We start from the raw sequence: 27210 nt of genomic DNA, 5'->3' as shown, positions 1-27210 counted from the left end.
CCTCTTCAACTTTCCAGATGCAAGGGTTAGACAAAATGGGAAATAAAGAGTTGACAACAGTTTGACAATCATTAGTCTACACAAGATGTGTTTTATTGAAAAATCTAACAACTGGCTCCCTAAAAGATATAGCCAGGTTCACAATATTTGCTGATTTCCATGGTGTAAACACTCCTAGTTTAGCCAGTTTGAAACTATCAATCCGGCAGCACTGAATGTAGAATTAGGAAACAAGTAATTCGCCATTACACAGTATGGTAGTAGGGTATAGAGCAGTGCAATATTAGATATTATTTCTACAGAACAGATATAACAGTTGTAAATAAGATAAAAAAAGATGAATTTATAAAATGGAATAAAATAAAAATGACTTTTTCAGTATTTATTACCTTTGTTTTAAATGTAATTTAAAGTCTTTAAGTCTTCAATCATTTACTTTTTAATAATGACTATGTTTAATCATTTCTAAGATTTCCAACAATTTAACAATCATGTCTTTGTATGCTAGGACCAGTACAAGCTGCCTCCAACATACTACTGGATCAAATGGAACGGAACCAAAGAAAGTGCTTTGCATACGTTTGAAAACAATTGTTTTATGCCAATTCCAGTACCTGAAAATAAACCTGCAATTAAAACTTTCTCAACTTGGCAATGAATCAGAAGAAACATGACAAATAACCCATTATTCTATTGGTTACAAATGACTAAGAAATGGGGAACTAATTACAGAACCAGCATTCTAAGTGGTTATAAACTGAGATAGACAGCAGAAATATATAAATATATAAAATATATAAAACAGACTCCCATGCAGGACACCAGGGCAAGAAGGGAACTTAAATAAAAAAATAGTCAAAGGGTGGAGATGGATTGATACTGTATGAATGATACTAAAGATAAGCTGGGAATCATGGTAGAAGACTGTGAATCTAAGATTAAAATTTTAAAAAACAAGTATGACACTTAAACAGTATCACATCATCTTACTCACTGGGAAATGCCTAATTCATTCCTTACTAGAGAAGAGTAGAGTTATCAGTTTTCAAAAAAAAATGTCATATGGAGAATTTATAAATATTGTGGATGGTCCATCATAGGATTAATAATACCCTTGAGAAAGGAGTTTATGGATTTGGGAAAATAAGTAAAGAAAAATAGGAGTATAATTCAGAGTATTATAATTTTTAAATGACAATTTTATGATATTTAAAAGATTCTACCATGGGACATATACTTTTCTCAATACTTACATTTTCCATTATGCCATTTCATTGGTGATTTCAAACCACAGACAACAGAATCATACCAAATTGCACGAAGGACTAAGATTACCTTAGAAGAATTTCATAAAGCTGATTGTTGTTAAATACTTTTAAATGAAGTAAGAATTAGGCTACTCTGAAGGAAAAGAGATGAATATGATTGTTGCCAAGATTTCTTCTGGTCTTAGAGTATAAAGTCTATTCTTCATAGGTCATAGGGTAGGAGCCTGTGCCATGAGCGTCATTAGATATTCTCCATGGCATGAGTCCCTAAAATTTCCATATCCATCACAGAAAGAAAAGTTCAATCTAATTCGCAGCAGTCATGCAATAGCTGTACTCTTGCACTGAGTTAGGAGGGTTTTAAGAGGTAGAGGAACAGATCTGATATGAAGAATTAAATAGATGTCAAAAAGGAAGAGAGAAAAGGAATTTTAAAAAGGTCATAATTGTGAAGGGTTTTTTGTGTAAAGAAATACTTTAGGACAGAATGAATACAATTCACACTACATATAGACAATTTTTTCCTAAGAAAAAGAGTTTTGTTTAAAATTTTTCTTGAAAGAAACACCACTAAAAATAACCTGAGAAAACAAGGGTTTATATTTCTTTCCCTTAAGGAATCTTTAGATAATTTTGCATGTATATTTCATGTTTTCAATAGCTTTTTCCTGATTGTTTCTGTTATTCTCACTACCCAGCACCTAGACAACAAAATGTTTCTTCCTAGCACCTTTCCCATTTCAATGGCAACGCTTTCAAGCCCAAAGCCTTGCGAATCATCTTAACCATTTTCCTATCCCACCCCATATCCACTCTCTAGGCCAATCCTTCTATCTCTACAATAAGACTACAATCTATTATTCATCATTTATTCAAACACTTGCCAGTACCACTACCAAAAATAGTCCATGCCATCCTTTCCTTGCTCTCACTCTTGTCCTCCTACAATCTAATCTCAACTCAGCTAACTGATTCTTCTAACATGTTAGTCAGAAACAGCCATTCTCTGTTTAAAGTTCTCTGATGACTTCCCATCTCAAAGTACAAGTCCATCATTACCTATGAAGCCCTACCTATGTCTTTCTGCTTTCTCGATGACCACAACTGTTACCACTCTTTCCCCTGTTCATATATTCCACTCACACTTAATCTCCTCGTTCTTTCTTAAAAAGGTCAAGCACATTCCAGCCTCAAGGACATTGCATTTGTCGGTGTCCAAGGGACTTGCTAAAATACCTTATTAGAGACATCTTCTATAACTACTCTATCTAAAGCAGCACCCTTCCATCTCTTTCCATCCTTCCTATACTGCTTCACTGTGTTTCACTGCATTCATTGCTACCTATTATTTATATGTATATATATTGTATTTCCACTCAAGAGTACCTACATGGTAAAGAGACTTATTGTTTTGTTCATTGCTGTATATTGAGCACAAACATTATTACCTGGCATTCAGGAACAATGGGTGTTCAATATATCAGGAGTCATCAAACTATTTCTGTAAAGCCCAGTCACCAGTTAATTCTTTAGGCTTTGTGGACCATAAAATCTCTGTCATAACTCTTCAACTTTGCCTTTGTAGAACAACAGCAGCCATGGACACATATTTAGATGTATGAGCATGACTATGTTCCCATCAACATTTCTATTATTATTAATTATATTTTAATAATGTTTTCTAGCTCTTGGATTATACTGGCAATAAAACAGGCCAAGATGTTTAGACCCCTGCAGCTTACATTATAGCAGAGGGAGACAATGAGCATCATCATGATGAGTGGTAGGTACTATAAAGAAAGAGAAAGTTCAATAGGGCAGAAGAGGTGGTACTATAGAGAGACATTGCCATTTAAAATAGGATAGGAGGAGTAGGCGTCATTGAAATGTCTTTGTCTCTGACAGATACCATGCGGGTACCTGGGGGAGAGTGTTCTAATTATAACAACTAGTGCAAACAAAAGGCCTTGAGGAAATTTCCAGTGAATTTTGAGAGACACTGAAATTTTAATTTTATGTGAATTTCACACATTATGAAATACTATTCTTTTGCATCTTTAACCAACTGAGAACTGCAGATCAACATCACAATGGGATACCATTTCACACCCATTAGAATGGCTGCTGTTTAAACAAAACAAAACAAAAAATGAAAAATGAGATGCATTGGAGAAGATGCAGAGAAATAGGAACATTCATTCATTGCTGGTGGGAATGTAAAATGGTACAGCCATGGTGCAAGACAGTTTGGTGGTTCCTCAGAAAGCTAAGTATAGAACTACCACAACTGCAATCCCACTATTAGGAATATAAAAAAAAAAATTGAAAGGAAGGACTCAAACAGACCTTTGTACACCAATGTTCATATGGCATCATTTACAATTGCCAAAGATGGAAGCAACCCAAGTGTCCATCAACTAATGGGTAAATAAATAAAATGTGTTATATACATATAATGGACTATTATTCAGTAGTAAAAAGAAATGTAGTCCTAATAAATGTGACAACATAGAATCTTGAAGACATCATGTTGAGTGAAATAAGCCAGATACAAAAGGACAAATATTGTATGATCGCACTATTTGAAATAATTAAGATAACCAAACTTGCAGAGTCAGAATCTAGAATATAGGTTACCTGGGAATGGAGTAAGGATAGGGGATGTTTAAGCCTTTACTAAGGCTTAAAATGTACAGAGTTCCTATTTGCAATGACAGAAATGTTTTGTTAATGGATGGTGGCAGTGGAAGCATAATATTGTTAATGCAATTAATGGCACTAAAATATATATCTGAATATGATTAAAATGGAAAATGTTATAATGTATATATGATAACAGAATTTTTTTAAAAAGGAATAAAAGCACATTGATGAGTTGGAGCTCATTTTAGAAGAGAAACAGCACGTTTTAGTAAAAAAAATCCTAACCCACTGTCAAAAGATCAGATTGCAGTCTTGTTTTTCTTTTTACTATCCATGTATCCTTGAAAATTTCCATTAATGCTGCTGAATGTTCCCTTCCTGAACACAAGTACAATATTTTATGCCTTATAACAAGACCATGGAAATGCAAGATATTTTAATTCTGCCAGTATTAACTGAGCACATACTGCTGTGAATAGCACTGTGTGATATTCAGTAACTCAACACATTAAAAGTAGACATATTTTCAAATATTTTCCATTAATTCAACTTACCCAACTTTGGGTTAAATTGAGGCTTCCCCACATGACAGTTCCAGAGGCACCCAGGGCAACACATTCACCAATTGTACTCACAAGGTCATGCTGGCAAATATGAAAGAGTTAGCAGGTAGATATAAATGAACATATTATACACAGGACAGTCACACCAAAGCTAAGCATGCTGGCCCAATAATTGTAATTTAAACATTTCCTCACTGTTTATTTCTATCATTTATACAACAATTGCCATATTATAACAAAAATGCAGACTCTATAATATGGTTTAATCACTTTCTCTGACAGGAGAACAGACTATGGTGGATAAAAAAAAATCTAAGTTAATATACTGTCTTTGCTACGTAATCTTACCTAATTTGCCACAAGGTCTAATACTTCGTATGACTACATTACATTAAAAAGGAAACATTCTATTTTCCTTTCAGATAATGATATAGAGCAATGTGTATACGCATTCCTAAATGATATTGAAAAGTATATTTTGTTCCCTTCAAAACTAATGCTAAATCCCACTAAACACTATTTGTGGACATAATTTCATAGCCTTTATACCTTGATTTACTTACCTGAGAAAGGTATTTTGAAGATGTATCAGTAAGAACTGGGCGGGTATATACAAAAACTGGAACTGGACGTTTAGCATTGGGTACTTTAGAAATCCGAATGGCTTCTTGAATGCGATTACGGGCAAAGGCACCAGCTTTTGCAGATGACGCTAGTTGACTATTCAAATAAACAGATGGGAAAAGGGCAGTGCTTTCCTGCCACAACCAAACAAGCTTATCATTTCTTCTCTTTTCCACATCAAAGCAACTTCCATTGTATTTAGGTTTATTATAATTATGGTTGTAACAATCAGGAAAAAGATAATAACCCCATAAGTAATTTGGCCGAAGTAACTTTCCTAGTTTTAAAGTGTCTTGCATAAAACGCTTTCCTGCCGTTTCAAATTCTTCTTTGGCCCTTTTAGTGGCCTCTGTGACACTGAGTTTTAAATTGTGTTGCTGAACCAACTCAATAGACAGATTCTTGTAAACATCTTTAGGTTTCCAGTTCCTTTCCCAGATTGGCCTCCAGTTTTCCCAGTCAATGACAGCCAAGCCCACGTGGTTTCTGGGCACAAAACGAGAAATATCATTTGCAGCTTTGTCCAAATGAGATTTTAAGGATCCCAACTGGGGGATAGCTCCATTCTCACTTGCGCCTGTCACTTCATTTATATGAGGATAGTAGCCAAGTCTATCAGCATAAAATAATGTAACATCGTGCCTTTTGGCATCTTTTAGAGGGCTTCCTACCAAAGAGAAGAGGCTCAGGTCTAACAACACATGAAACTTTTTAGCACAAAGTTCAGTAGGGGCATTCCAGGCCAAAAGGAAAGGAACATTTGGAATAAGAGGAGGTGCTCTGTAATTCTGAGCCAGGCAACATGGAATCAGAAGAAAGGTGATCACTGCTTGGGATGCTCCATTGAACCCAGGGAAGCTCCCAAAGAAGTTGTACTTGAAGCTTAGTACTCCCATTGCAAAAAGCAATGTCTAAGGAAATCACTTGTTCTACCTACACACTTTGATCTATCCAATATATTTGGTGCAAGATGTAAACAGAAAATAGGTAGCAGAAGGCAGCCACGTTGATGGATTAAGAAATACAATGATTATACGTTATTTAAATATTCCTCTTGCTTCTTGTTTCAGGAATATTTTGCAACTGAAAAGAAAAGAAACATAGAATATATTATTTTTATACTGTATTTTTATTATCAGAGATTGTGAAGGCTTATTCAGTCCTCAACTTTAAGTGCAGTTTTAGAAGATAGAGGTCTTACTCTAGTGTTTAAAGCCATAAAATTATTTCCTTACTTCTATAATTTAAATTCAATTATAGCTAACTTTTTTTCCCCAAATAGCCACTGAGCTTATATAGAGGAGAATTCAGCTCTTTTCCTTATTTCCTTAGAACATTGCACTAAATAGTGTCTTAAGACTATTGAATGAAAAGAAATTCTAAGTCTATCCTGTCATTTTTGTTTGTTGCTTCTTCAAAGACCACTTCATAGTGGTCTGCCAAATAATGAAAAATATCTTCCATAGAATGTGAAATCTTTTCTTACCTTTTCTATTTTTACCTTTTGTTAATTTTTTTTGAAAGGGAGCAGGAAAGGTAAAAAGCAAAACTCATTCTGCCAGATGTAGTAAGCCAAAAGTTTGATGGAAACGTTTGAATCAATCAAAATATCCTACCTAGGAACAAGTTTAAATGTCCTTTGAAGCATCATTCCACCACATGATATGGTAATGTTCTCTCATATTAAAGAGTTATATAAATGCTAATATTTCATGTCTTCCTCTGAAAGGATTGATTCTAACTTGGCTTAATAATGAAAGCAATATTTAACTTTTGGCCCTTTTATCATTCTTGATGTCCTTGATGTTTTTTATTGTCCTTGTTGTCATTCTGTTTAACACAATGTGAAGAGTTACAGCAAATTTTAGTGCATAAAAAATGGCCTGAGCCTGGTACAGGGAATTAAACTGTGTATCATTTAGTATTTGGCATTGGCAAAACTTATCTATAAAAGCTATTAAAATGTTCTGTGACTCTAGGAAGAAATTATAACCTTTCATTATTTCAGTTGTATGCTGCTATGTGAAGACACAATGAAATTATGTATCATTTATGCCATTGTTCCCAGGAAAGTGTGACCTTACCTTAGCAAATTTTCATTCATTCCCATCCCTGAAAAAAAATGAACTCTATAAAAGTAGTCCATAATCAGAATAAAATTTTAAGAACATTAAACTCATATTTTTAAAGATAATGAATTTTTTCTTGTTAAGAACATGTAAAAGAGCTAAAGATATTTATAGTCTAAACCCTTATGAATTCCTTACTCAGGACCTAATAAATCTTAGCCTAAAGTAATATTAGGTAGAAATTCTTACATATGAAAAACATGGGGCTGAATGCTTCTGTTAGGAAGATCTTTGCCCAGAAATCTACAAAGATAGTGGATGCCTTCATCCTTGATCATTTTGAACTTCTATTCTAAAATTTAAAAAATAATAAGACTGTTGACATTTAAAGCAGTATAGTCACCAAGTGGTAAAAGGAAGGATTTCAATTTCTATGATACTCTTTGCCTTCAAACTAGCCTTGGGCTGTCAATCAAGGATCCTTGACCCATAGAGTGTTTTGTTAGGATAGTGACGATCAATTTTCTTATGTAAAAATCACTGTACTGGGAAGTGCACTGGTGGCTCAGTAGCAGTCTGAGACCCGGGTTCGATTTCCAGAGCTTACCCATGCCAAAAATCACTGTACCACTCTAAAAATGATACAGAGTTGTTCAATATTGAAGTCTGAGAGTAGTGGAATATTTAGAATAGCAAGGATGGAGAGAACAAAGAGTTGATGGCGATTGATCAACAATGTTGTTTTGCAGGGAAAGAAAGGGGTAAATGATGACTCCTTAATTTCTGGCTTGACTGGCTAGATAGAACCAGACTGATTCAAAAAGACAATCAGCCACTCAACCTCTTTGCTCACACAGATAATCCCTCATATGTAAAATATTTAAAACCACAATAGTTATTGTAGCATTGTAGATAGAAGTGAAATTTCTTAAGAAAAAATAATATTATATTTTATTCCTGAAATAAATATTATAATATATTTTTAAAACATTCCATATAGTCTCACCCCAACCAAGATAGCAGAGTAAGAGGCTTCAGAACTCCCAGAAACTTTGAACAACCAGCAAGAATTGGCAGAAACATCTTTCTAAAAACTCAAGAACTTAAAGAGTTGCAGTAAAAGGATGGAAGCTGAATCAAGAAAAAAGCAACTTAAAAATGGTAGCATCTAATGGAGACCTGGCTGACCCCTCTGTTATCCCCTCAGTGGCTTAAGGTGCAGCCAGACCATGCTTCTATTGCGCATCACAGGTTATGGTTCCTGAACAGCAGAGTAAGCCTCATACACGTAGTGGAGCATGTTTGTGTGGGCCAATATGTCTGTTGGCAGCCTGAGAGACTGAACCAGGAAACTTGTCACAGTCTTACTGTCTCAGAACTTGCCCTTCATGTAGAAGAGTTCTCCTACAGAGCATTGTGGAGGAGCAGCCAAGTTGTGACCTTTTGGGCAAAAGACTGGTACCTTCAGAATTTAAACAGTAGTGGCCAGGATCATTTTTTTTTTGCATACTGTATAGTGGGGTCACATTTCATTATTTTTCCATGTGGGTATCCTATTACTTCAGCACTATCTGTTGAACTTTTTGTTTATTTCTTTGTTTTTTTGTTTTGCTTGGTTGGTTGTTTTTGGGAAAGTTCATGGACTGGGAATCAAACCGGGGGTGTCTTACTTAGCAGGCAAGAATTCTACCATTGAACTACCCTTGCACCCCCTACTGCCCAGGATCTTAAGAAAAGTGTTTCCTAGGAAAGAAAAAGCATTCATATCTTACAAAGGAGGGACTTATTAGGGCCATACATGTATGCCCAAGATAAGAAGCATGCATGGAAAAGATAGGGATGCCTCTATGTTTTGGCCTTGAGCTATTCTATAAACTCATAAATCAACCTGCAAAGACTGGTAAACGTGTTTTCTTTTTCCTCTTTTCTTCTCTTTTTTCTTTCTTTCTTTTTTCTTCTGGCGATCAAGGAAAAGCTCTGTAGCTGGATATAAAATTAAGGAACAAATGCCTCAGAGTCTAAATTCCAGCAATAATATATTAATATATTAAAATATCCAGGTTTCAAGAATAGATTACAGAACATACAAGGAAATAAGAAGAAAAGGTCTAAGCAAAGGAGATTAAAGTACTAATGGCCATCAATGATGAAAACCAGATCTGGGGCATATGAAAAACTTAAAAAATCAACCTATATATGGTCAAAATACTAAAGGAAAACATGGATAAAGAATCAGAAAAAACATAGATGAACACAAAGAGAATACTGATAGAAAGAAATTTTATGAAGAAGAACCAAATAGAGCTGAAGACTATAGTAACAGAAAATAAAAATTCCCTAGAGAGATTTTAGAGCTGGCAGAAGAAAGAACCAGTAAATTTGAAGATAAGACAATTGAAATCATCCAGTCTAAGGAGCAGAAAGAGGAAAGAATGAAGAAAAGTGAGCACAGCCTAAGGAACCTGTGGGACACCATCATGAGTACCAATATATGCATTTTGAGAGTCCCAGAAGGAGAAGAAAAAGAGAAAGAGTCAGAGAGAATATTCAAAGAAATAATGGTTGAAATATTTCCATTAATGAAAGGCATGAATATAAGTACCCAAGATACTCAACACTGACATACTTAAAGTGCTGAAAGTAAAAATATTGCTGGCCAGAAATTTTGTATGTAGTAAAACTGATTTTCAAAAATGAAAGAGAGATTAGAAATCCCCAGATGTCTGGTGTTTACATAAATGAATATTTTCTTGTTCTTTGTAAATGTGTATGGCAATATTGAGTGCTCAAAGAGCATGACATATACATCCTACATTCAAATGTTCAGAAAATGAATAGAGGATAGAAAGGTGGATAGAATGATATGGCAAATGTGGCCAAATGTCAGTATTGGTGGATTCAAGATGGGCTGTTGCAGGAAGAGGACTGTTTGTATTTAGACAAAACAAGAGTGGCACTGAGTTAATAACTGTTGAAACTGGGTGATGGGTATACAGAGTTCATTCTTTCTATATTGTGTACATTTGAATTTTACATTATAACAATTGTTTGATTTTAATATTCCACCTAATGAGAAAAAAATTCTTGTCTGAATAAGTACCATTTTGATGATGTGGTGTCAATAAAATTCAACTAAAGAAGAAGTTCTTGTATAAAAAATGTGTTTACAAATTCCCAATATTTGGCAATCAAAGATTTTATCATTTTGTTGGATATTTATTGAACTCCAATTTTGGTCTATACTCTCAACTACTAACCAATGGCCTCTAAATGAAATGGATCAGATTTTAACAATGGGAATTTATTAACCTACAAGCTTATAGTTTTGAGACTGAGAAAAATATTCAATTCAAGGCATCATCAGGTGCCTTGCAAGGCATATCTGCTGGTCTCTCCCTTCTCTTTCAGATTTTATTGCTTCCATGCTTTCTCTCTGCTTCTGTGGATTTCTGTCTTCCTCTGAATTTCATTCTTTTATAAATGACTCCAGTAAGAGGATTAAGACCCATCCTGGGCCACACCTTACTGAAGTAACCTAATTGAAACCCTTGACTGAAGTGACCTAATCAATAGATCCCACCTGCTACAAGTTTACACCCACAGGAAGGCGCCAGCCTTAAGAACATGATTTTCTGGGGCACATAACAGTTTCAAATTACCATGTGGAGCCTCAATTTCTCAATATTCTTTCAATGTGAAACATTTTTTCTCAACATGAAACTTTTTCTCAGTTCAACTAACTCCCAACTAGAATTCATTTAGTCAATTAAAGAATTACAGGATTAAAATTTTAACCCTATTTTCTTCTAGGGGCATATAATGCATATGGCTCAGTTTCCTAAATGATCTAAAATATTTTGATTTATCAATGAAAATAAGAAATATATGGAGAGTTTTGGTTTGTTAAAGCTGTCAAAATAGAATATACCAGAAAAGGAATGGCATTTAAAAAGGAAATTTATTAAGTTGCAAGTTTACAGTTGTAAGGCCATGAAAATGTCTAAACTAAGGCATCCAGAATTAGATACCTTGGTTCAAGTAAGGCAGATGGGTCTGGAACACCTCTATCAGCTGGGAAGGCACTGGGCTGACATCTGTTGGGGTCTCTGGCTTCTCATTTCAAAGGGCTTCCCCAGGGGTATTTTCTTTCTTCATCTCCATAGGTCCCTGGCTGTGTGGGCTCTGTTGGCACTGAAGCTTTTTCCAAAATTGTTCCCTCTTAGAGGGCCCCAGTAGGCAACCCCACTTAAAATGGATAGAGATACATCTCCACTGGAAACCATCTAATCAAAAATTACCCCCCTCAATTGGGTGGGTCACATCTCCATGGAAATAATCAAAAAGCTCCCACCCAGCAATATTGAATGAGGATTAAAGAGCATGGTTTTTCTGGGGTACACAAAACTGGCACACAGAGGAAACCAAATGTTTGATATTGAAGAGAAGATTTCCTTTTAAAATTTTGTTCAAATATAAAGAACAACAGAAGGACCACAGAGCACTAACAAGATAAAATAATCATTAGCCATGTAGCATAGAATTCACATTATTGAATTTGCTAGAAATAAATGAACATATTAAGTCAAAGATGCTGTACTATATAAATATAGAACATTTTTTGAGGGAAGGAAATATCTCTTCTTTACTGTACAACTTCAGACAAAGTCCTGGGGCAGAATTAGAAGTTAGCATCTTAAATACAATCTTCCTTTTATTTAAAACATCTAATAGAGAAATTTACACATGAACTTCACTTCCCCAGAAAAACCTTAATTGATTTAGCCCCAAACAATTAAAATCTCTCCATTAGCATTCATAAAATTTGTACTCAATTTATATCTATTAAAATTGCTTCTCAAGGGCGGGCCACGGTGGCTCAGCAGGTAAGAATGCTTGCCTGCCAAGCCCGAGGACCCGGGTTTGATTCCCAGTGCCTGCCCATGTAAAAAAAAAAAAAAAAAAAAAAAAAAAATTGCTTCTCAAATGTCTTGTTTGACCATTGTGTGGATAATTACTTCTTAAAACCCATCTGTTAAGTATTTGATATCTCCCCAAGCCCAACAATAGTACACCCAGAATCCCTTTCAAAGCCCAACTCCTCAATCTGTTTTCAAGAATATCAAAGAAAGAACTGGGATAGTCTCAATGTCTTCTTAGTGCATTTGCAACTCATTAGCTTCTGTTTTAGTTTGTTAATGTTGCTGGGAATGCAATATACCAAAAGTGGGTTGGATTTTATAAAGAGAATTATTAAATTACAAATTTACAGTTCTAAGGCCATAAAAATGTCCAACCTAAGGCATCCATATAGAGACACCTGACTTAAGAAAGGGCCAACGACATTTTGGATTCCTTTGTTAGCTGGGAAAGCACATGGTGATGTCTGCTAGTTTTCTCTCCTGGCCACTTGTTCCAAATGGCTTCCCCAGGGGCATTTTCTTTCTCTATCTCCTATCATCTCTGTCTGTGTCAGCTCTCAAGGGAACTGTACACCAACCCTCTGAGCTTCCTCCAAAATGTTTCCCCCTTCAAAAGACTCCAGTAAACTAATCAGGACCCACCTTGAATGGGCAGATCACATTACCATCTAATCAAAAGGCCACATCCACAATTGAATGGGACAATCTCCATGGAAACAATCTAATCAAAGGTTTCCACTCTACAGTATTGAATCAGGATTAAATGACATAGCTTTTCTGGGGTACGAATACTTTCAAACCAGCATAGCATTCCTTTAAATAAAAAGGTTCTTTTCTCTCAAAGTCTATTTAAAAGCTCAAGATCTGAATGCCTCTATCCCATTTAAATCAAACTCTCAAATCCTATTGTAAAAGAAATGTTATCACCAGAACACAGTACTAGCCAAATCTCATGAGCCAGAAATCATTTGTATGAGGATTAATTCAAAATAATTTGTAAAAAAAATATATATATAGATATAGATATAGATATGCATATACTGCTATGTACTATAGTAGCTATAAAACGAAAAATATTAAAAGCAACTTCAATATCCAATGACAGGAAATGTTTACATAATATGGTATTTCAGTCTGAGGGTGTATTTTATGCAAGTATAAAGCTATTTATAAAGATAATGAGGCAACATGTAAAGATGTTTGCCTAAAATGCTAAGTAAAATAAAATAAAAAAATATACCCTATAAATTGAGCTACACAAAAACATGCAAGTATATACTTAAGAAAATTCAAAAACTTAGAATATTGATATTTTCTGGGGGTCACTATATATTTTAGATCTGCAAATTTTCTTTAATTCCACTATAGTAATTTCATAAACATTGGGAGCAAAACAAGATTTAACAGTAGAGAGTAGTTTGTCAAAATAGACTTGAAGCTCAGCATCTCCTCAGTGTGAAAGGAGAATTATCATACATCTCGATCTTTTTATTCACTAGATATCTTGCACAAAGGCCACTTGTTCTATTTTTTGGAAGAGAAGTTGGTGATTGGAATTTTGAGGCAAGGAGAAAAGTGTCACTGACAGAAAAAGTCAACGAATGAACCAAATACCTTGGCATAATTTTCTGTTCTTCTTTTCCACAATACATGTTTTATTTTACTTATTTTTTTCTATATAATTATAGTTACAATGTAGAAGTCAGTCACAAGTCATGTTCAGAGTATACCCTTTGGGTAAAACCATATCCCATGAGGAGTCTATGCATTATGAAAAGAAAGCAAAATAAAGTTACTAAGGCTAAGAGATTTAAAACAAGAGCGAGGAGGCCATTCAGAAAGGTACTCGTATGCATGTCTCAACCAGATATCATAAACTGCCAAAGTATGCATAGCTACAACCCAGAATGTTTCTCAAAACTCTGATGACAAAACAATTAAAATTAAAATTAAAAAGAAAACACCCTGATGGCTTCTGGACACCAAGAACAAGCACAAAATAAAGAAATCAGAAAACTGTAATATGAAGGACATTTGGAGCACTCCAAATATCTACAAATAATAATTCTTCACAAACAACTTGTGTAATCTTATTTTTCTTTAAAACTCCTTGTCTGGAATCCCCAAAATGGGACACAATTTGGGTCACAACCGATATCTGCATTCCCTGATTTGCAAGTCCAAGATCCCACATAAATGATTTTGTTCCCTTGCTACTCAGTATGTTATTTCTTGATCAAGATTACATGACTGAAAGATTACATGGTATCAGAAATCAGATCAAACCAACCAACAACCTGACTCCAGAGCCATCACTGGATTCAAGCATGGTACCTCTAGAAGTTTTTGGCTCTATCTCCCTGATGGTCCCAAATTCCTGTTGGTGAGTCCTCCCAGTTCAAAACCTCCCTTTTCAGTTGAGATTCTGGACTTCCTTTGGATATCTTCTTGTAAAGGGTGTTTGAACATTTGTTCTTCTGGTTTGAGCTGATGGCAGCAATGGTTTTCTTCATCCTTTTTGATCTACAAATCACCTTTCCTGTCTGGTGAATATTCAAATGGGACTTTAAGGACTAGAGATGCTATTCTGTTACCAATGGCTTCAGCTATTATTAAAATTCGTGGTCATTCTTAGGCAAATATGGAGGAAATCACTGGCAAACATATAGCTGCAAAAAGTGCAGCCCCAACTCTTAATCCAATTCTTGTTTCTATGACTTTTGAAACAACTCTATTGGAAACATAAAAAACAAACAAAACAAAATTCCGGTTCTTTCTGAACCTGCAATTAAATCATGGTTTGTCTTTAATGGTAAATCAGTCCTGCCTAATTGTCTCCAGGAACAGTTTTGGAAAATTATTCATAATAAGATTCACTGGAAAACTGATTAAATGGTAAGCTGAGGAAAGTAAAATAGCTATGAATATATATCACAATTGTTCCTCAAGAATAATTCAGGAAAACTTTCAATACCTCTAAAGGATATTTTCCTCTACCAACTAGATCTTTTGAGATTTTGTAATTGACTTTATTCACTTACCCCTTCCAAGTCTCCCATTGGGTTGAAGCCTTTCTCCATAGGTAAGTCACTGCTGTTGCTATCACAAAAGTATTATAAGAAAAAGAATTCCAAATTTGTGAATCCCTTAGAACTTCACAGTGCAAAGGAATCCATTTTAAAGGACAAATTATGAAAAATATGACTGATTTTGCAACATTTTCATTGTGCTTTTTCACCGTAAATCCTAAGCCTTAATAGAAAGAATAAAATTTAAAAAAAATGATAAATGGCATAATTAAAAATCAATTACCAAAAAGAACAGCAATCCTGTCCAAATTCTTCCAAGAAAATTGAGGAAAAAGGAACACTACCTAACTCATTTTATGAAGTTAACATCAATCTAATACCAAAAATGGGTAAAAAGAGGGTATAAGAAAGGAAAACTACAGGCCAATCTCACTAATGAAAACAGATGCAAAAATTTCCAACAAAATGGAAGCAAATTGAATCCAACAACACATTAAAAGAATTATACATCATGACTAAGTTGGGTTTATACCAGGAATGCAAGGGTAGTTCAACATAAGAAAATCAATCAATGTAATACAGCACATTAACAAATTGAAAGGGAAAAATCACATGTTCATCATGATTGATGCTGAAAAAGCATTTAACAAAATTCATCATACTTTTCTTATAAAATCAATTCAAGGTGTAGGAATTGATGGGCACTTCCTCAAAATAATAGGCACATGTGAAAAGCCCATAGCCAGAATTATACTCAATGGTGAGAGACTGAAAGCCTTCCCTCTAAGATTAGGAATGAGACAAGGATACCCTCTGTCAGTACTATTATTCAACATTGTACTCTATGTTCTAGCTGGAGCAATCAGACAGGAAAAAGAAATAAAAGGCGTCCAAATCAGAAAGGAAGAAGTAAAACTTTCATTATTTGCAGATGACTGGATAACATACTTGGAAAATCCTGAGAAATCTGTCAAAGTTTCTGGAACTAATAAATTTGGCAAAGTGGAGGGATACTAGATTAATGTACAAGAATTGTAATTTTCTATACATAAGTAATGACCTTTTTTGCAGATATAAAATGTCAAGAAAATTTTATTGTCAGTTTTTAATCAATAATTGTACATTGATGAAGACAAACTGTATGACCTAACTGAGGTAAATAAGGAAAAAATTTCCTTCAAAATAGCAACTAAAAGAATCAAGTATCTAGGGATAAATTTAGCAGGGGAAATAAAGAACCTGTACACAGAAAACCACATAACATTGCTAAAAGTAATCAAAGAAGATTTAGATAGGTGGCAACACGTTCCCTGTTCATGGATAAGAACGTAGTTAAGTGTAGTTAAGATGCCATTCTACCCTAACTGATTTACAGATTCAATAGACTATCAATAAAAATTTCAACAACCTACTTTGAAGACTTGGAAAAGCTAGTTATCAAATTCATTTGGAAGGGAAAGAGACCCTGAATAACTAAAAGTATCCTAAAAAAAGACTAACAGTGTGAGAGGATTAACACTTCCTGATTTTAAAACATTATAAAACCACAGTGGTCAAAACAGCATGGTGCTGACACAAAGATAGAAGTATTGACCAACAGTATAGAATTGAGAGTGCAGAAATAGACTCAAATCTATGGTCAACAGATTTTTGATAAGGTCCCCAAATCCTCTGAACTGGGGCAGAATAGTCTTTTTAATAAATGGGAATGGGACAACTGGATATCAATAGCCAAAAGAATGAAATTCTTACAACCTATACAAAAATTAACTCAGAGTAGATAAAAAACCTAAATATGAGAGACAGTACCATCAAACTTCTAGAAGAAAATTATAGGAAACATCTTCAAGACCTAGTAATAGGAGGTAGCTTCCTAAATTTACATCTAAAACACAAGTAATGCAAAGAATAGATAAATGAGGATTCCTCAAATTCAAATGCTTCTGTGCCTCAAAAGACTTTGTCAAAAAGATGCAGAGGCAGTCAACTCAATGGGAGAAAATATTTGGAAATCAACTATCAGATAAAGGTTTGATATCTTATATACATAAAGAAATCATACAACTCAACAACAAAATAACAAACAACCCAATTATAAACAGGCTAAAATATGAATAGACAATTTTCCAAAGAGCAAATACAGATAGCTAAAAAGCACATGAAGAGATGCTCAATTTTATTAGCTATAAGGGAAATGTACATCAAGACTACAATGAGATACCACCTCACACCTATAAGGACAGCAGTTATTAAAGAGGAAAGTACAAATGTTGGAGAGTATGTACAGAAATTGGAACATTTATGCACTGCTGGTGGGAATGTATAATGGTATTGTCACTATGGACAGAGTTTGGTGGCCCCTTAGAAAATTAAATATTGATTTGCTCTGTACTACTTGGTAAATATCCAGAAGACCTGAAAGTGGTAACACAAACAGACATTCACACATAGATGTTCATAGCAGCATTATTCATAGTCACCAAAAGATAGAAACAATCCAAGTGTTCATCAAAAGGCGAGTGGATAAACACAATGTGGTTTATACATATGATGGAATATTATTCAGCAGTAAAATGAAATGAAGTCTGGAAGCATATGACAACATGGATGACATAATCCTGAGTGAAATAAGCCAGAAACAAAAGGATAGATACTGTATGATTTTTACCAAATAAAAGTAAACTCAGAAGCTGTAATGTACAATGTAGGGGACCTAATGATATATAGAAGCTAGAGATGTTGAACAGTTGGTTGATGAGGTTGAACTTAAATGTGGGGAAATAGATAGAAGTGAAGGTAGTACATTAGTGGGTCTATAAGTATTATTGTCACATTGAACATGGATCTGACTGAAGGGGGTTGTATGGAGCCATATATCCCACCAATTAACACAACAAATATAAATAAGTTCTTGCATGAACTAATTCAAAGGTATGAATCTTGTACAAAGAGTAAATAATACCAGGGTATGGGGGGAAAACTACTATTGCATGCTATGGTCTATGTTTAACAGGAAGACCTCAACAGTACCACAGAAATACCAGGGGTAAATAATTGGGATGGGAGAGAGTGACAGAGTCAAGGAAAGGTTTGGATTTTCTATTTGATGAGGCTGTGCTTATTGGCTATTTTTCTCATGGGAGCAATGAAAATTGTATAAAATGGGGAGTATTGATGATTGTACAAGTAAGTGTATATAATGTGAGACAGGGACTGTTAACTTTAGACATTTTACATTATGCCAATATACATTATATTTAGACATTATGCCCAATGGACGGAGGTGGCTGAAGGGTACTTCTTGGCTGAAGAGAAGTAGATCCTTCAACCAAGAATTAGAATGATGAACTGCAGCGTATACATATGATCAAATATTGTGTAGCTACAGAAACGAATGAAGTCATACAGCATGCAACAAGGGAATATACTTGAAGGACATTATGCAATGTAAAATAAGTCAGTATAGAAGAACAAATATTGTATGGTCTATTTTAGAAAATACTTAAAAGAAAATTGGGGCATAGATTGTAACCTCTTATAGCATTCACAGTTAGTCTAGAGCTGTAATTGCCATTTCTAGATTTTAAGATGCTGTGCTATATGTATATCATTTCCCTGGAACTTTGGGTAACTATTTGACACCTAAGACTCAGAGCTTAGTTCTGCAGATCTGAAACTTAGCATTGCCATATGCAATAATTGTTAAAGAAACCAAAGAGAGTTTAAGCCTCAATTAGAGTTAAGAATGAAGCCAATCAGGTTGGTACTAAGGTAAATCAGAATACAGGGGTAAGGAGGACATTGTCTGTATTTTAGAATTTCACCTACTTTATGAGACCAAAGAAAGAAAGTTTTGTTGTGTCCAAAACTTAAATTCTCTGTAGCATATAATCGAATTCAACCTATCTGGATGATAGTTTAGAAAACCCAAACACATGGAGCCCAGAATCAGAATGAGGGCTTGTAATTCTGTATAAATTACTGTAATACCCAGTGTTCTAGTTTGCAAGCTGCTAGAATGTGATATACCAGAAATGGAATGGATTTTAAAAAGGGGAATTTATTAACTTGCAAGTTTACATGTTCTAAGGCCATGAAAATGTCCAAATTAAAGCAAGGCTATAGAAATGTCCAATCTAAGGCATCCAGGGAAAGATACCTTGGTTCAAGAAGGCCAATGATGTGCAGGGTTTCTCTCTCAACTGGAAAGGTATATGGTTTCTCTCTCAACTGGAAAGGCATGTGTTGAATATGGCAACATCTGCTAGCTTTATTTCCAGGCTTCTTGTTTAATGAAGCTCCCCCAGAGGTATTTTCCTTCATCATCTCCAAAGATCTCTGGCTACATGGGCACAAAAGCTCTTCCAAAAGGGTTCCCTCTTAAAGGTCTCCATCTCCAGTAAGCAAACCCCACTTTGCATGGAAGGAGACAAAACTCTATGGAAACCATCTAATAAAAATTTACCACCCACAATTGGGTGGGTCATATTTCCATGAAAACAATATTGCCCCCACCCAGCAATATTGAATGAGAATTAAACAACTTGCCTTTTTGGGTGCATACCGCAGATTCAAACTGGCACATTCTACCCTTTGGACCCCAAAAAGACATGCTCTTTCCAAATTCAAAATACATTCATACCATAACAATATCAGAAAGCTTTAAACCATTTAGTAACAATACAAATACAGTACAAAGTCAGAAACAGTGCAAAATCTCATCAAAGTCAGCTACAGGCATGGTCTGTCCTAAGGCAAAATTCTCCTCTGGCTCTGAACCTGTAAAACTCAGAACAAGTTATTTGCTGCCAACATACAAAGAAGGGACAGTCATAAGATAAATATCCCCGTTTCCAAAGGGAGAAAGTAGAAGGAACACAATGGTCACCTGATCCAAGAAGTTTAAAAAACTCACAGGACAAACTCCACTAGATTTAAAAATCTGAGATTCATTTATCTTCAGGGCTTTAGAAAGTGTCAGTTACACCCTTTCTAAGGGCCTACACAGTGGCCCACCTCTCTCCAAATGCAACCTTGGGGGACGTTGGAGAGACCACCATTTTCTTGGCTTTACCCTCTCCAAGCATCGGGGCTGCACCTGGGCTCTCTGCCTTCTCCAGGATACACACTCAACTCCTCCATGTGGTGGCAGCCAGGCTCTCCCCAATCCCCATGTGCTCTACCTTCTTTTAGGCCTGAGGTGGCACAACTCTTCCACTGCAATGAGGTGGAAGGCCCACTCCCTGCCTTCAGGACATACAGTCTCTCCAAATACTTGGGTGGGTCTGCTCTCCTGACCTGAGGTCTCCTGACCTCAGACCTTGGCCTCCACGGTTCTGCCTCTGAAGACATCCTACCTCCACTTTGTCCCTTTCCTGAGTCTTTTAGTCCAGAAAGAAGGAGTTTCCACAAATTCTTCCTGGATAATTCCATCTCCAATCCTGGCTTTCTCTGAAATGGCTTACTGGTTCTACATTTGGTCAAATTCCCTGGGGTCTCCCTTCTTGGAAGGAATTTTCCAGAACATCAACTCTGGTTTCTTTGTACCCAAGAGTTCAGTTCTTAGCTTATCTCTTTCTTGTTGCACTTCACCATAAGCTACAAGGAGAAACCAGGCTGTACTTTCCACATTAGTTTGGAAATCTCTTCTGCTAAATATCCAAGCTCATGACTTTTAAAATCTGCCTTCTGGCCAAAGCCACTAGTGAATTTTGCTTGATTATCTGCCATTTTAAAACAAGGGTTGCCTTCTTTCCAGTTTGCAATAACAAATGCCTTATTTCTGTTTAGAGCCTTGTCAGAGGTATCTTTAGGGTCCACATTTCTACCAACAGTCTCTTCAAAGCATTCTAGGCCTTCTCTAACAAGCACCTCACAAGTCCTCCAAAATCTTCCCCTTATGCATTTAAAAAGCCGTTTCAACATGTTTGGTATTTGCAAACCACAGCAGCACCCCACTTCTCTGGTACAAAAGTCTGTTTTAGCTTGCAAGCCGCTAGAATGCAATATACCAGAAACAGAATGGCTTTCAAAAAGGGTAATTTATTAAGTTGCAAGTTTACACATTCTAAGGCCATAAAAATATTCAAATTAAGGCACCAACAACAGGTTATTTCACTCGAGAAAGGCCAGTGAAGTTCAGGCTTTCTTTCTCAGCTGGGATGTAACATGACAACATCTACTAGCTTTCTGTCTGGGCTTCTTGTTTCCTCAAGTTCCTCCAGAGAACTTTTCTTCTTCATCTCCAAAGGTCTTTGGCTGAGTGGTTCTAAAGCTCTTTCCAAAATGGTTCCTTCTTAAAGGTCTCCAGTAAGCAAACCCCACCTTAAATGGGTGGAGACAACTTCTTGGAAACCATCTAATCAAAAGTTACCACCCACAATTGGGTGGGTTACATCTCCACGGAAACAACCAAAAAACTCTGCCCAACAATATTGAATGAGGATTAAAGGATAGGCTTTTTCTGGGGCACACTACAGATTCCAACTGGCATACCCAGATACATCCCAGACTATGTTGGGCAGGTAATTAAAAAGCATTGTCAAAATCCCTTGAGGTACAGGAAAAAATTGTACAGAACTATTAAGCTTTATCACCAGGGAAACTGCATATACTGTCTCAAATATTAGGAACTCCAAAATCAATAGGCCAAGCCCTTGATTTTAAGCCTTGATATTGTGATGCTTATTTGTGTAAGGGAGAAGCTAAGTCTACCTAGAGTTATGCCTAAGAGTTACTCCACCTATTCAAGGTGGGTCATCTACTGGAGTCGTTTAATAGGGAATCATTTTGAAAAAACATTCAGAGCCTACACAGCCAGATATCTTTGGAGATGCAGAAAGAAAATGTCCCTGGGAAGTCCTCTGAAGTCTGGAGAGAAAGCTAGCAGATGTTGCCAGGTGCCTTCCCAGCTAACAGAAGTGTTCCAGACCCACTGGCCTTTCTTGAATCAAGGTATCTTTCTCTGAATTTTAAAGAAATTAGTTTGGACATTTTAATGACCTTAGAACCGTAAACTTGCAACTTAATAAATTCCTTTTAAAAGCTGTTGCATTTCTGGTATATCGCATTCTGCTGCTTTAGAAAATTTATATAGGTTCCAGTTATTGGCCACACCCAAAAACATTCCACAACTACCTCCTGAGTAATGCTAATGCTCTAGGCTCTTGATCTTGAAGCTTGCACTTATGAAACTTATGTCTATAATGAGGCAACTAAGCCTAATTATAATTAACGCCTAAGAATCTCCCCCTGAAAACCTCCTTGTTGTTCAATTTGGTCCCTCTCTAAGCCAAACTCTGCAAATAAATTCTTTACCTTTCCCCCTACATGGGACATGACTCCCATGGATGAGCCTCCCTGGTGTCAAAGGACTAATTCCAAATGTTGCTCAATGATGTTTACAGAGAGAGATCTTGATCAATAGATGGAAATGTGAAAAGAAATAAAACAAAACAGAGTTCTGGCCAAGAGATTTGAAATGCAGTTGGGATACAATTCAGGAAGTTAATCTTGTTCATGTCTCAGCCAGATATCACAAACTGCTACAAGCAAGAATATTTCTCAAAATCCCAAGGATACCTGGATACCACAAACAACCTACAAGATAAAGAAGATAAAGAAATCAGTAAACTATGTACCTTGAAGTGACATTTGGAACACCCCAAAATCCACCACTCATAATTCTTATATAATCTTTTTCTTTAAAAACTCTTCCCTAGAATCCCCAAGACAGGTCACATTTGGGTTGCTACCTAAATCTGTTCTCCCTGAATTGCAAATCTAAGACCCCAAATAAATGCCTTTTTGCCTTGCAGCTCTAATATGTTATTTCTAGGTAGGCAGTATATATCATCTCCATGGAATTAAGAATTAAATTTAAATACATCCCTCTTACCATTAAAACAGTTATAAATTTTGAATATAAATTTTATTATAAATATCAAAGTAAAAATTCAGAAATATAGACAAATACTGGTAAAGCCAAGGTTATAACCATGGTGAAAATTGAATGAGAGTACTGTAAAAGCAATCAGAACACAACCATTACTGAAAGAGGGAGTCCTGGGAATAAAGGAGTCATTCCCAGAGGATTTCTCAGCATCCCCCAGATCAACTAAAAATGATAAAAACATTGTTATAATCCTGAACAAATAGCCTCTAGCCTTAGAACATCTTGACATATAGAACCTAAATTACCTCCATAAATGCTTTGGGAATCATCCTTTAGCATGAAAAAAAAAAGCACAATTTCAAATCAACAGTAGGTCCTAAATTTATAGCCCTTGTATCCTAATCACATTTGGTCAGATGGGTATCATTTCCTAAGCACTTAGTTTATCATTTCAACCCAAAGGCTGACATTTACCTCTAGTTTCAAGTTACAAGAAGCCAAAGTTAAAAATTTGAGCAAATTTTTACAAGAGACCGGAATAATATCCCCAAAGTAGAAAAAACTATGTGCAAAATTCTTATCTTAAAGCAAAAATTTACACCAGTTTTAGGCAAGAAAGGAGCTTTTGAGCAAGATTTTTTTCTAGGAAATTTCTTATTAAACTATAATATTTTATAATTAACTTGGCCAGAAATAGATATCATATACTTGATTCAACAAGAGAAATTGATACATTTTTATTGACATTCTGTCAATTCCTTTTTCTTCCCCTTTTCCATTTTCTATTATTATTATTATTGTTATTCTTAGTCATTTATCACTACCCCTACCTTTGTCTTAACTTTGTCTATACCATTCCCAGGTACACTTTTTCACAGGCTGGATATCCTCAAGGCTAAAGAAATTGCTAACCCTTAATCTCTGTGTCCACTGAAATAAAATGACAATCTACTCACAAAACCAAGGAGGTAGACTTTAAAATGTGGTATGTACACAACTGTTACACAGAAAGACATAGGAGATTTTCCCTACCTGAAGATGTAGCATAGAAAGAAAAAACAACTTACATTTGAAATAAGAATTGAGAGCTTTTCCTTTAAAATATCTGTAGGTCAGAAGTCGCTCTAGACAACCTAAGAGCACTGCATATTTAACCTGTTGGGAGCAAAAAGACAGCTCATTGCCCAGTCAATTAAAGATTTAATTGCTTGGGATGCTGTTGTGCAATGGTGAGGGCGAACCTGTGTGTGGGTGTGGGTGCACTTGTTTGTGTGTGAGTTGTTTTAATCTCTACAAATTCAAGTGCCTGTGCAGAGATTAGCTAGCATGGTAAATTAACATAAGAATGTTACAAATTTGTAAATTATCATTTGAAATTAGTATAAGAGTCCAATGCTAAAACAAGACTCCATCACATTTGCATTCACTGATAAACGTTAGCTAAATTAATGCTTGGTTTCTGTAGCATAGTACAGATGAAGAATGAATTTTAAGGCAGTGTTTGCATTAATAGTTAAAATCATGTCTCTTTACAAAATTTATAAAATAAACTAGAATATTTTCAAAATGATAAAGAAAATCATGTTTGAACCTAGTAATAATTATACTATTTTTCTGAGTCCTGCCCTTTTCCTTAAAAGTAGGAAGGGAGGTGGATAGGAGAAAAAGAAAAAGCAAGTAAATAAAGGAATTTCTCAAAAGCAGCCCCTAAAATCAAATTTTATTTTAACTTCTATGTGGAATCAAAAAACACAATTTATATATGCTTATTTTATGCAGTAAATTTGTCCTGTTGTGCTATGATATAATTAGAAAATATGTCTAAGAAGCTAGAAAAGTATAGTCTGATTTAATATAAATTCTAAATATTGAATCCTTAAGCAAGTTATATTTATATGTCAAAAATATTAAAATGTTGGCTTCTTAAATTCATGATCGGTCAATAGCAAATGTATTTTTATTAAAAACAAGTACCATCTTATTCTTGAAAAGTAATTCCTTTGGAAAGAAAATGAACATGCCTGTAATGATATTCTCTCTGAAGTATCTTTGTAGATCCCAGAGGTTTTATTAAATAACTTAAATAATATGTCTTTAACTGTAAGATTAGGTTATTGTTCAATTGTCAGAGATACTTAAATTGGTATACAATAGATACATGCTAAATGAATTAGTTAATTAAGCGCATAAATTTGATGTATTTGACTCTCAGTAAACTCAAAATTATAGTTAATGAGGACATGAATATTTTCTCACAAAAACTGAGGCATGCCATCCAGAAGCCACAGTGTAAACATTATTCAGAAGACAAGCATGTATTCTATAGTCAAGCATGAGATACTGACATGAATAGGTATGACTGAAACCAAGTAATTGAGGAAAGACCTGAAGAACCTCTCAAATATACATGCCAATTAAAAACACAATACCTTCTCTAGAGATGTTCTTTGCAATTCCACGTGTCAAACTCCAAGCCGAATGCAGTGATGTCTGACTTGTATTCAAAGCAATTTACCAGTATTATAAACCTGGAACCAATCCCAATTCTGCGATTACAGTTGTTCAACTTCCTAAAACTAATAGGCTAAAGAGCTTAGGACCACATTAAGTCAGAGTTTAAGAAAAGTAATAAACACCTCTTTTATTGCTGGGTGTCTTGCATTATGTGAAGTTGACACAGTATAACATAACATACACTGTGAGGTCACAATTGGCCTTCCATTGACCATAACCAATGATTCCCTTCCTTTGACCAGCCAGCTGATTCTGATTTTTATTTCTTTGAATTTTCAAAGTCATGGTTACTAAATCTTCTATGTATGGGATCATATTAAAGATCTAAATCACCATGGCAGTCACAGAAACAAACAAAAACAGGAAACAAATATTTATTGATAAATTTCCTTTGTCCAAAGGTAACAGGGACTCCATTGCATCAAATGCAACCAAGGACATTAACCAATGTTGATAAATTCTGTTAAAGAAAAATACATGAGCTGACCTTCAAAAGAAAATATAAATTACTTTACCTCTTATAAATCTCCATTTATTAAATGGCAGCTACTCTAGCGCAGAATGTTATCTTTGTGTGGTTTTGATGTGTGTTTCCCTAATGGCTAATTATGTTGAGCATCTTTTCATGTGATTTTAGCAATTTGTACATCTTCTTTGGAGAAATGTTTGTCCAAGTCTTTTGCCCATTTTAAAATTTGGTTGTTTTCCTTTCTATTGTCTAATTGAAGGATTTTTCTATATTCTGGATTTTAAGAATTGGATATGTTGTTTCCAAATATTCTTCCCATTGTATATATTGTCATTTTATTTTCATAAAAAAACTCCTTTGAGGCACAAATTTGTTAATTTTGATGATGAGGTCCCCTTTATCTTTTGTTTCTTTTGATTTGAATGAGAAGTCTAAGAAACCATTAGTCTTGAAGCTGTTTTCCTACATTTTCTTCTAGGATTTTTGTAGTTTTGGTTCTTACATTTAAATATTTGACCCATCTGAGTTGACTTTTGTATATGCTGTGAGGTAGGGGCCACCTTCATTTGTTTGCAAATGGAGATTGAGGTTTTCCAGCATCATTTCATGAAGCGGCTATTCTTTCCCAATTGAGTTGTCATTGATCCCTTTCATAAATCATTTAGCCATAAATGTGAGATTTGATTAGTGAACACTTGTTTTAGTTTGTTAGCTGCCAGAATGTGATATACTATAATTGGCATGGTTTTTAAAAGGGGAAATTTAAAATTTTCTAAGGCCATGAAAATGTCCAAATTAAGGCAAGGCTATAAAAATATCCAAATTAAAGCATCCAGGAAAAGATATGTTGGCTCAAGAAGGCCAATGACAATCAGAGTTTCTCTCTCAACTACACAGGTACCTGGCAATGTATACCAGCTTTCTCTCCAGGCTTCTTCAATGGCTTCATTCGGGCTCTTTTCATTCTGTTGACTCTGTCAGTTCTGGCGGCTTTAAAAATTTTCCCAAAGTGGTTCCCTCCTATAAGGCTCCAGTAAGCAACCCCACCTTGAACTGGGTGGAGACACATCTCCATGGAAACCATCTAATCAAAGGTTACCATCCGTTGATTTAATTGGGACATTTTCATGGCCTTAGAATTGGAAACTAGTAACTTAATAAATTCCCCTTTTCAAAAGCCATTCTTTTTCTGATATATAGCATTCTGGAAGCTAGCAA

At 35.2% G+C, this 27210-nt stretch overlaps 1 protein-coding gene across 4 annotated transcripts in view; it reads right to left on the bottom strand.

The window, feature by feature from the left end:
- LOC143650875 (hyaluronidase PH-20-like) overlaps window positions 1-27010 on the bottom strand; it is a 32508-nt gene extending 5498 nt beyond the window's left edge. The window contains exons 1-5 of one of the 4 annotated variants that reach the window (XM_077122210.1): window positions 25439-25711; window positions 24077-24164; window positions 22433-22714; window positions 5038-6181; window positions 4466-4555 (exon numbers count right to left, since the gene is read on the bottom strand). In XM_077122210.1, the coding sequence (XP_076978325.1) occupies window positions 4466-4555; window positions 5038-5994 (1047 nt within the window). In that variant the 5' untranslated portion in view covers window positions 5995-6181; window positions 22433-22714; window positions 24077-24164; window positions 25439-25711. Of the gene's footprint in view, window positions 1-4465; window positions 4556-5037; window positions 6182-22432; window positions 22715-24076; window positions 24165-25438; window positions 25712-26893 lie in introns of those variants that run through there. The other 3 variants (XM_077122200.1, XM_077122231.1, XM_077122224.1) reach the window with 3 other exon arrangements.
- Between the last annotated feature and the right edge of the window lie 200 nt (window positions 27011-27210).

Source organism: Tamandua tetradactyla, chromosome 1, assembly GCF_023851605.1.
Source record: "Tamandua tetradactyla isolate mTamTet1 chromosome 1, mTamTet1.pri, whole genome shotgun sequence".
NCBI lineage: Eukaryota > Metazoa > Chordata > Mammalia > Pilosa > Myrmecophagidae > Tamandua > Tamandua tetradactyla.
Note: the sequence above shows the minus strand (reverse complement) of the source record. Positions and strands in the feature narration are given on the sequence as shown.